Consider the following 12194-nt stretch of genomic DNA (forward strand, 5'->3'; position numbering starts at 1 on the left):
AAGCTCAGCCACACCTCTCAAACCTCTTCACCAATTTTCGATCCAATTCAACCGGAAACATCAAGAAACTTCTTATCCTTCCATCCCCTAAAGGAATAAAATATAAGCGCACATTCAGCACACTAATCACCTACCTCGGCGCAAAAACCTAGAACAACCTCCTGACAGCAATCAAAACCAGCTATCGAATCGAATCCAGCTATCTCAAATTTTGGAAAAAACTGAAGACTCTTCTCTTCAGGGCAACACATTCCATTGACAATCAGTAACCTGCATGGACTGAGATTTCAATTTCTTCAATGTAAAATGCTTTGTTAATTTCTCCTCTCTACCTCAATTTTAGAAGACCTTCCACCCTCTCTCTCCTCTCCCAGTATCTTCTCCTCTCCCCCCTTCTCTTCTCTGTATTACTCGAATTGTACATCGCCACAAACCTACTTAGAAATAGGGCTCCTTTTACAAAGGTGCGTAAGGGCCTCAACACACGGAATAGCGCGCGCTAAAATGCTGCATGTGCTAAAAACGCTAGCGCACCTTTATAAAAGGAACCCATAGAGCGACTCACAAATTTTAGAAAGGATCTGGTGCACATCCTTGCCATCAGTCCCTACAATGAGGTATGTAATGTCTGCTAGCTGAAAAGTGATCTTTTTCAAATCATACAAGATGATCTGGCAGAGGATTAAACATGGATCCTAATGAACAATTTTCTACTTGTTTTCCAGTAGCTCAACAAATTCTATGCAGCAATATAGAATTGTAAAATGAACTGAAATTCCAAAAACTGCTTGACCCTTTTTACCAGCTTTCTGTGCCTGATGAATTTTTTTCTCAGAAGGAAAGCTGGCTCCCAGGGGAATGGACCTAGAGTCCTGAAGACATACAGCAGGCTGGCTTCCTAGGTTCACTTGAAGGTTTGCTCTGCAGAACTACAGTCTGACTCAGCAGATTCTGTGTCTTTTCCCAGGCAGAGGATCCCTAAGAATAGGGTCTCAGGGCACCAAAGCCTCAGACAAAAAAAAACCAAACAACTTAGGTTGAAAAGAAAAACAAACCTAAGCAGAGCAGATCAGAACACCTCTGCACAGTTCACTTTCAGAAGAAAAACTGAAAGGGAACACTGGCCTCCACCTCCATGTGGGAGGTGCTCAAAACTAAGTATTCACACTTCTGCCAAGTCCAATTTGCGGGAACAGATTGATCACCATACGTACAGACTCCTGAGTGGATGTAACAGAAATAGAATTATTATTCCCCAACCAACATGTCCTAGGTGTCTGTGGAAGGTCTTTGGAGGGTAGAACTAGATGCCATTAACTCAAATCATGTTCTGGATTCTTCTGTACTAATGTGATCAAAATAATTCTACTAAAGGATCTGGCTATTTGTCAAAACTCTAAATGAAAAATATGGTAGGAGTATTTGCAATTTAACGATTCCCAGACTAGACAGTTACTATGGAAATCTGGCAGACACCAATCAAAGCTATTTGATAGCTGATGCTGTATGTGTAAATAGGGTAAAAGAAGCTAAACTCTAATTTGGAGAAAGACATTGATTATGCTCAATCAGCTCATAAGAGGACAGGCAATGCTTCTACATTTACAAAAGCTGTGTGATGAAAGGAAAGCTAAATAGGTTGCATAAAGAGATAACTGAATTTTTGATAAAGAAAATTGATTGAAAAGGATTTTCACTAGAGAGTTGAAGGGAAACAAGCAGGACACTGGTGAGCATCATTTTCTCCTGCTGTTTCCTTCTAAAGTCAGAAGGGCCCCATTTTTGGGAATTTTAAAGAGAGACTAAGGATGGTATGCAGAACCATAGGTCTAGCCATCTGTGCTCAGAAGCAAACTGCAGAAAATGTCAATCACAGCATTTCCAACTCCTCCTCCTCCTCCACAGTCTCTGCTGCCCACTTCAGTTCATGCCAAAGCTGGCAAAAGTCTTATAGAAGGAGGGATACAGGGAACTTCCTATAACCAGATGTCTGATCTGCTCAGATGAAGTTAAAACAATCAGTGAAGAAACAGTAATATAATTAAAACATTAACAAGCCTCTGAGTCAAATTTCTGCAAACAATAATAAGCTTTTACTTATTATGACAGGAGTTGCCATTCAGCAGATTACATTTAATTGGAAAAATTGGAATAGATTAAATTATAGTTTTTGGTGGAATTCATTATGTCAAATGTATAAGATGGAAAGAATGTTAGCCTTGCAGAAAGGTAATTTTAATAACTTTCAGGAGGTTTGGAGGCCATTAATAGAATATTGTAATGAGTAATTATTGGATTATCATTTTTCCCTAATAGGTATAATTGCAAAGTATGGGGGGGTGGGATTTCTGATTTGATATTTAATGATTAGATTAATAGGACAGAATATATAATATATTATATGATATATGTACTATATATGAATTAGTAGGGTTGGGAAGAAGGGTTTAAATATTATGATTTAAGTTAAATTGATAGAGAATCAAGTGATATTGTATAAGTTTAAATGTTATTTTATAATACACTTGTTGTAAGATGTAAAATGAATAAAGAAAAGAAAAAAAGAAAAAACAAGCCTCTGAGAGGAACAATAAATCCAAGGAAACAAACAACATGAACATTTATGGAGGTCAACCGTTCTTCCCTTGTAAACCTACATACAATCTCTTCCTACTACAACAAACTGACTGACAGTGAGATCTTAGCTATAGAGTTAACCATGAATCCTGAGTCAGAAAGTAGGTTTTCAGAAGGAATTGCTGGGCAGGGGGGGGTTCAGCATACCATCCCTATCTACTGGAAAAGATATTATCAAGGTACGAACCTAATCTCTTTTTCCAGTGCAATATGGATGGCATGCTGAACCATAGCGACATACCTAAGCAGTCCACAAGCCCTAGCCTGTTCAACATATTGAGGACCCAAAGCAGCAACATCCTCCTATGCTGCTATGTCCACCCTGCAGAACTTGGTGAAGGAATGGAGGGAGGTTCAGGTTGCTGATCTACAAATCTCCTCAGGTGGAATTGCCTGAGTGTCTGCCCAAGAGGAGGCCACTCCACTTTTAAAATGTGCTTTCAATGTACTAGGCGATTGTTTGCCACAGCCAATGTATGCAGAGGATATTGCTCTATGAATCCATCTAGAGATGGTGGCCTTGGAAGAGGGTGTGCCTCATTTTGCCACCGAGAGATGAAACTCATTCGTCGCCTCCAGGAAATGCAAGAGAACTCTCTGAATGTCCAAAATCCTTAAGGCCTTGTCTTTCTTCATGGACCCTGTGGGATGAAATGCTGGTAGTCTAACCTCTTGGTTGACATGAAATGCCAAGATGATCTTTAATAAGAAGGAGGGAACCATATTTAAAGTCATTCCCACTTCCGTGATTCTGAGGAATGGCTTTCTGCACAACAGTGCCTGCAATTCTGAGACTCTCCTATAGCAGATGTAATTGCAACCAAGAACACTGCTTTGACTGATAGATCCATGAGGGAGGCTTCCTGTAAGGGCTCATATATGGAGCCCTGCTGAGTCTTTCCAATACTATATTAAAATTCCTTAATGGAAATGGAACTTGAGCTGGCAGTCCTAGTCTAAGGGCACCTTTCAAGAACCTATGTCCAGATGGGCCGCTAGCAAAGCTCTCTTCTCTCAATCCAGAAAGCACGACAGCCCTGCTACTTTAAGGGACACCACTAATCCTTTGTTAGAGCCCTCTTTAAGGCATGCCAGAACCAACAAGTTTGGAGCTTTGCCCAGCTCCAACTTTTCTCTATTGCACCAGTGCTGAAACATCTCCCAAGCCTTGGCATATGCTTCTTGGATCTAATGAGAGCTGCAATGACTACTTCTGAATATCCTTTCTGGACAAACGCTGTGCGCACAAGAGCCATGCCATAAGACCAAAGCATCCCGGATCTTCTAGGGCAATCGGACCCTGCACGAGCAAGTCTGGGTGCACCTGAAGTCTGAGACTTTGCCCCTTCTGTAGGCGTTGGATATCCACATACCACGGGTGCCTGGGCCAATCTGGTGCTATGAAGACTACTGTTCCCAGGTGATTTGCTATTCAGCAGATCACTCGGCCTATCATGGGCCAGGGTGGGAACACATACAGTAAACTGGTCTCTGGCCATGGTTGAACCAATGCGTCTAGCCTTGCACTTCTGAGTTTACATTTTCAGCTGAATAACAAAGTTGCCTTTTTGTTCTTTGCAGTTGTTTTGAGGTCAAATGTTGGACAACCCCATCGTCTCACAATGGCCTGGAACGTATTCAGGGACAATGAGATGAAGGAATGTCACACTCGGGGGAAAGGGAGAAGGCAGAGTAAAAAGTTGAACTCATGGAAGGAGAGAGAGAAGTGTTGGTGGGGGAGGAAATGAGGACTGGAGGAGAGGAAGCCTGCAGGAGGCAGAGAGAAAAATGTTGAATTGGTGGAATGGAGGGAGACATGTTGGATGTGGCAGTAGAGGGAGTGGGAGAGAGGCACACTGGATCTCTCTCTCTTTCCCCACTCTCTTTGTAGCAAGGGAGGGAATGAAAGAAGGGCAGTGAGAGAGGGAGACACGCTGCCAATGGGGGTGGAGGAGAGAGGAAGAAAAGTTGGACTCATGGAGGGACAAAGAAAGATGTTGGTTGGGGTATGGAATGAAGTAAAGAGGAGAGGAAGCATGCAGGAGGCAGAAAGAAAGAAATATTGGATGCACAGTCAGAAGGAAGTGTAACCAGAGACTCATGAAATCAACAGACAACAAAGGTAGGAAAAATGATTTTGATTTTCGATTTAGTAATCAAAATGTGTCAGTTTTGAGAATTTATATATTTTGCACTATATTTGTCTATTTTTCTATAGTTGTTACTGAAGTAACATTGCATTTTTTTTCCATAATCTTTATTCATTTTTACATCTTACAACAAGTGTATCAATAAATTGACAATTGAAATTAAGTACATCACTTGAATTTCTTTCATATTTAACATAATACATAACATAATACATAATACATTTTTCATATTTAACATAATACATAATACATAAAATTTAACCCCTTCCCTCCCACCCTTACCATAACATATGTCTAATATATAAATATGAGAAAATGAATGCTGCCATATTAGGGAATAATGAAAATTTTAAATTAATTTGGGGCTCATTGACATCCTTTGTAGAATCTCTATAGTTATGGTTTGTCATAAGATAATATGCACATCCGGGGGGGAGGGATGGGAGGTAAATAAGGTTGGAAAATGGTTGGAAAAGTTTTGGTAGGTGAAGGGAGGGTATTAATAAGTATGAAGTTTTCAGAATTTTAAGTAATCTATATACAGTCAAACCTTGGTTTGCGAGTAACCCGGTTTGCAAGTGTTTTGCAAGACAAGCAAAACACTCAGCAAACTTTTGACTCGCAAACTGAGTGTTGACTCGATTTGCGAGCACCCCCCCCCCCCCTGATAACCGGCATCGCTCCCCCTCTCCCCCCCGCTCGCAAAGGCCCCCCCGCTCCAACTGGCACCCCCCCGAACAACTTAAACTTACCCCCACCCCCCGGTCTGGCACCGGCACGCAGGCACAAATCGTGCTGGTGCCTAGAAGATCTTCCGGCTTCTAGCTGCCTTGAGCATGCATCTGCGCATGCTCAAGGACTTCTAATTTTCCCTCTCACCAAGATTCTAAAATCTTATGGAAGAACTGGATTATTGCAGGTATTCGAACTCTGAATGATGTTATTTCAGATGGTAAACTGCTTGAATTTTCACAGCTGCAGCATAGATTTGGTCTTAATAAATCACAAGGTTTTAAATGGTTGCAGCTGAAGCAGGCTATTCAGGTGGGGTTCCCTGAATGGAAAACATTGAATAATCAGTATAGTCTAGAGTTCCTATGCTTTCAAGTGGACTTCCTGGGACATCAAGCCGCATTGTGGTATAAATTAATATCTGGATATATGATTAAAAAACCAAAAAACGGTCTTAGAGACATTTGGAGCATTGAGATTAAGCAGCAAATTTCTGCATCTCAATGGCCACGAATTTGGTCTTGGAGAATGAGATGTACATTATCAGCATCTATGAGGCAAACTTGGTTCTTTTTGTTGCATAGAGCATTTTGGACCCCTGTTCGTTTACAAAAATTAGATAGCTCTAAGTCTAATAAATGCTGGCATTGTAATCTGGAAGCGGGGACACTTGATCATTTAATTTACCATTGTCCCTGTATAAGATTATTTTGGAATTCAATTTGGACTCAAGTAAATTGTCTATTAGAAAACCATGTTGCATTATCCTATGATACCATTCTATTTGGCATGGCTATGAGGAAAAAAAGTCAAATATCAGCACATAATAACAAACTATTATTAATCTTGACTGGGGTTGCTATTCAGCATATCACCAATAACTGGAAAAATTATACTAATCTTAATTATACATTTTGGTAGAATTCGGTATGCCATATTTTTAAGATGGAAAGAGCAATTGCAATACAGAAAGGAAACTATAATAATTTTATAAAGATCTGGGGGCCACTGGAACGATATTGTAAGGAGTAAACATCATTTTCCTTGGATGAATATATGCACACATTGGGGGGTGGGAGGGAGTTTTTCTGGAAATTTCACTATATTATGTGTTTATATTGTATTTATGATATAATTGATTATAATATTTGAAAGAAGATGGGTGGGACGGGATATAATTTTTATGTTTGTAGAATTATATGAGAATTACAAGTGTTATTATTGTTACTAATGATATATTCCTGTACGCTTGCTGTAAGTTTTCAAAATGAATAAAGAATTTTTTTTAAAAAAAAAAACCAAAACTTATTGTATGTTTAAAAAAAATGAAAAAAAAAACCCCAAACATTGCATATTTTAAAGTCATCTGCCTTGACTTTTTTGGAAAAAGCCCCCAAATATAAGTAATAATTAACATTTTCTCTGCATACAGTGTGCTTTGTGGATTTTTTATTTTGTGATTACCAGAATGTATTAAGATTATATTGTGTGTATATGAAAAATGGATAGAAGAAATTGCACTACAATAAGTACCATTATTATGGTGGTAGGGTCAGGATCGGAGCTTGGGCGGGTCTGAGATGGAGCATAGGGTGGGTCTGGGGCAGAGCTTGGGTAGGGGTACTCGGTTGATATTAGACTTAGGGGGTACTTGGCTTGAAGAAGTTGAGAAACACTGTCCTAAGGTACAAGTATACTGGGCGCAGTTATGTGAAGACACAACATGTAAAACTGTCATGAAAGTTATGCTGGTCTGTCTTTTGAATCAGCTCTTAAGAGGGGCAATGACAGAAGTAAACTAAACTAACAGGACATTGTACAGCTGAAAGAAAGACACTGGCAGCAGCATGGAAGTAAAGATGTCCCAGATGAAGAAATTTATAGTAAAATATGACATGCCCATACTAAGGGTTCCTTTTACGAAGCCCCGGTAGCGGCTTTAACCCGCATGACTTTTAATCACGCGCTACCCTTGTGCTAGCCAAAAAACTACCGCTTGCTCAAGAGGAGGCGGTAGTGGCTAGCGCAGCCAGCGGTTTAGCGCATGTTATTACACGCGTTAAACCGCTACCGGAGCTTCTTAAAAAGAGTCCTAAATCAGCAGCTAAAGCAATGAAATAGAAAAAGATAGTCAATTTTAACAAAATATGGCAATATGGTATGAAAAAAATATATCTAAGGACTATTTGGTACAGGAAAGGAGAGGGGATTCCCTGAATAATAAAAAATGTTATGTTGCATTGATTGTAACATTTAAACTTGTGAGCACTGAAGAAACCACCACTGTGCATCACATTCTGTGGCACTAATTCAAAACATAAAGAGTTAAAAAAATTAATCCATCCCTGGTTTATTAGCTATGTATTACAGTTATTATCAAATCACCTCAAATATTCAAATCCAATGTTAACAGCAAATGTTTGTTAACCAAGTTTCAAAACAGAAATAAATGTAATCAAATGCTTACCAGATGCTGTTCAGAATGAAAAACAGCTGAATAAAAATACAACCAAAAGGCAAGATTCCTCCCATGATGATACCCGGAAAGGATTTTGTGAACAAAGACTGCTCTGGAATCTGACGAGGAATCTGGTTCGTACGAACTGGATGTTCAATAGGCTTAAAAAGAAATTAGTGTCAAACCACACTTATACCAAGCAAGAAAAGCAGAAATAGTAAATACAAAGTTTTATAATCTGTGCAGAAACAAATTGATTACAACGCAAAAGCACAGTTACTTACCTGTAACAGGTGTTATCCAAGGATAACAGGCAGATATTCTCACATGTAGGTGACATCATCCAAGGAGCCCAGTACAGACAGTGCAAAAGTGTACTGTCACTTTAAAAATGAAGTTTCAAGAATGCCTGCACTGCACATGTGCTGGTGCCTTCTTCCCCAACGTCGACAGCTCAGTACTAGAGAATGACACGGGGAAAAAATCTGTCCCCGTCACCGCCCCGTTACCGGCCCACCATCCTCTGCACCGCCCCGTCACCGCCGTTCCCTTCACCGCCCCGTCACCGTCACCGCCATCCCTTTCACCGCCCCGTCACCGCCACTGCCATCCCATTCACCGCCCCGTCACCGTCCCCGCTGCATCCATATAAGCCTTAGTACTGTAATATTTAGCTTATTCCTTTCTTATAAATCAAAGTTCCTGCTGCTGAACTAGAGAAAGAGATGTTCAGCTGGCAGGGCTTTGTTTATAAATTTTTATCAACACAACTAATATACTATTTTATCCTAAAGCAAAAAATAAATAAATAAATATAATTTTTTTTTCTACCTTTGTTGTCTGGTTTCTGCTTTCCACATCTTATCATTGAATTCCTTCCATCCACTGTGTGTCTTCTCTCTGCGTCTTCCATTTGCTGTTACTGTGCCTCTCCCTTAAACCCCCCCCCCCCCCCAATTGGTCTAGCACCCATCTTCTTCCCTCCGCTCCCGCATAGTCTGGCATCTGTCTTCTTCCCACTCTGTCTTCCACATTTCCCTTCGGGGTCTGTTCCTCTCCACCCTCCTTCAATGTCTGTCCTATTCCTTTCCACCACCACCCTTCCCTCCCTCCTTTACCATCTGTTCCTTTCTACTACCCTTCAGCTCCTCTCACGTGGCTTATCTATCTACCTTCCTCCCTCTTATTTTCATGGCACGTTACAATATAATTTGTGCAAGCCACTGGAGCCTGCGAGCTCGGTCCCTGTCCCATCCCCACAAACCATCTCGCTTCTGTGCTCCTATTTTCTCCATTTCTAATATCTCCCCTATGTATCTGTCATTGCCCCCCCTGTGTCCATATACCATCCCCCTTTATGTCTCTGTCCCTATGCCCCATGCACATAATTTCCCCTCTTTCTGTTACCTTCCTGTGTCCAGATTTCCCCTATCTTCCTCTTCCATACCAGTGTGTCTCTTCTTTTCAACCCCATCTAGCTTTTTTCCCTCTTTCTTCCCCCCCCCCCTGCTTCTAGCATCTGGCTCACCTGCCAGTCCTTCCCTTTCTTTCCTGCTGTGGGTTTTTCTTTCCGACTTCATCCCCTTGGCCCAGAATCCTTTTCCCTTTCACTCCCTCCTTCCAATTTGAGCCGGGAACACTAGCGATCGCACGGTCCCCGCAGCTCACACCCGCCTGCCCAATCGATTCTAGTGTTTAGCCAGCTCTCTCCCTTCTCCTCACCTTAGTTTGTAGATTTTCTTTTTCGGCTACCCGCACGCGCGGCTGCTCAGTGTTCAATCTTCTGCTCTGCTGCAACTTCCTGTTTCCGGTTGCGTCAGAGCAGAAGATTGAACACTGAGCAGCCGCGCGTGCGCGACTCTCTGATAGCGTGCGGGTTGCCGAAAAAGAAAATCTACAAACTAAGGTGAGGAGAAGGGAGAGAGCTGGCTAAACACTAGAATCGATTGGGCAGGCGGGTGTGAGCTGCGGGGACCGCGCGATCCTTCATGCCTCACTGCGGGGACTGCTAGTTTTCTTCCCCGTTTTCGGCGGGTGACCCGCGGCTAAAATGCGGTGGCCGCGGGTAAACCGCCACCGTGTCATTCTCTACTCAGTACAAAAGCTAAGAAGCCAACTAGTGGAAGTGGGAGGGTTGTGAGACTATCTGCTTGCTGTCCTCAAGATAACACCTGTTACAGGTAAGTACAGTATATACTCAAATATAAACAGAGATTTTTCTGTTTATATTTGAGTCTACACTTGAGTACTTTAATAAATAGTATTTAAAAAATATCAAAATTTAAACCTACCGGGAGTCTGGCTGTGGGGAATGGAGTAGAGGGTCAGGGGCAGGTTTAACATGCAAGACAGGCAGCTGATTCCTCCTGATGGTGGCTGTGGCAGTTGTCCATGCTATTTGCCGGCCACTGGGAGGAGGGGGGAAAGTGAGGAGTCAGTGGGGCTTTTGGATTGCGATCAGTCCTGCCTTCGATACCGCTAAATCGGTTGGCAATGATGAAGCCAGGTGCCGCATGGGCTTTCCCTCTTGCCAAGTCACAATAGGCCCTGCAGGTCTCGATCCCGCCCACCTCTGAAGTTGCTTCCTGATTTTGAGGGGCGTGATTGAGACCGGCAGAGCCTATAGCGATTTGGCAAGAGGAAAGGTATGTAGAACTGCTTGGCCAAACTGACTATCCCATCTGGAATAATTCTCCGAATGATTCTCCGAACAGTAGTGGAATCTAAATGTATGAATTAAGGATCTGGTGGGTGCTTTACAGAAGTCCTCAATGGAAATGTTTCATAAATGAGCTACTGAAGTCACCACTGCCCTTACTTTATGTGCAGTGATTTGACCTTCCAGTGTCAACCCAGCCTGAGTGTAGCAAAAGGAGATACAATCCACCAGCTATGTGGAGATGGTTCTCTTGGTGACAGGAAATCCAAGCTATTAGGATCAAATGAGAGGAACAGCTGAATGGAAGTCCTGTGAGGTTTAGTGCCATCCAAATAAGTGAGAGCATGTTTACAGTCCAATGTGTGAAGTGCAATTTCACCAGGGTGAGAATGTGGTCTTGAACTGGTTCAGATGAAATTCTGAGATGACTTTTGGTAGGAACTTCAGATAAGTGTGAAAAACCACCCTATCGTGACAGAATGTTGTATAAAGTGGGTTATATTGTGTATGTTAATCTGTAACCCATTCTGGGATTGTTGCTGAGAATGGGATAGAAAAGGAATTAAATAAATAAATCTAACACAAGCGCTTGAAGTTCACTGACTCGGCACGTAGATGTGATGCAGATGAGGAAGACTACTTTACAAGTTAGAAACTTGAGAAATCCGACAATGGTTCAAATGGAGGCTTAATTAGAATGTAAAGTACACATTAAGATCCCAAGCAACTGGAGGCTTGATTGGTGGTTTGGTATGAAACAGGCCTTTCATGAATTTGGAAACTAAAGGATGTACTGACAATGTCTTTTTATCCAGAAGTGTATGAAAATCTGTAATAACACTGAGATATACTCTAACTGAAGTAATCTTGAGACCAGAGTTTGAGATATGTAAGAGGTAGTCCAGAACTGATGGGAGAGGACAAGTTATTGGGTCCAGCGAGCGGAGACTACACCAGAAATGAGTCCACTTAAAGCAACAACAGCTTTCTGTAGAAGTTTTTCTAGAAGCTTCAATAATGGCTGACACTGATGCAGAAAGTGATGAAGCATCCAGTTGTTGAGAGAAAGATACCATGATGTGAAAGTTAGCGAATGTAGATTGGGATGAAAAGAGCCCTTGCTCTGTTAGTAGCGTTGGAAAGATCTGAAGCGTGATGGTGTCTCATACACTGGACTGTAGGAGAAGCAAAAACCATGGCTGACACAGCCACCAAGGCGCTATTAGAATCATAGTTGCCTGCACTTGGCAAAATCTGAATAAGGTCTTCCCAATTAGAGGTTGCCTGCAGTTGGTGAAATTTGAATAAGGTCTTCCCAAATAGAGATATTGGAGGGAAAGCATATAGAAATTTGTCTCCCCAGTCCAGAAAGAAGGCATCGAACTCTACACAATTGCAAGTGTAGATTCTGGAACAGAAGACTGGAAGTTTGTGATTGTGAGTGGATGCGACGAAATCTACTTCTGGAGTTCTCAAAGTTTTGAATATCTGACGTAACACATTTGAATTGAGTGACCACTCATGAGGTTGTAGGAGTCTATTCAACTTGTCTGCTAAG

At 41.6% G+C, this 12194-nt stretch overlaps 1 protein-coding gene across 1 annotated transcript in view; it reads right to left on the reverse strand.

The window, feature by feature from the left end:
- The window catches only part of LOC117360557 (transmembrane 9 superfamily member 2-like), a 198770-nt gene that overhangs the window by 41929 nt on the left and 144647 nt on the right, over positions 1 to 12194 (reverse strand). Inside the window, exon 14 of the mRNA XM_033944480.1 lies at positions 7987 to 8138. Within this exon, the coding sequence (XP_033800371.1) occupies positions 7987 to 8138 (152 nt within the window). The remainder of the gene's footprint in view (positions 1 to 7986; positions 8139 to 12194) is intronic.

The sequence above is a fragment of the Geotrypetes seraphini genome, chromosome 5 (assembly GCF_902459505.1).
Source record: "Geotrypetes seraphini chromosome 5, aGeoSer1.1, whole genome shotgun sequence".
NCBI classification, from domain to species: Eukaryota; Metazoa; Chordata; class Amphibia; order Gymnophiona; family Dermophiidae; genus Geotrypetes; species Geotrypetes seraphini.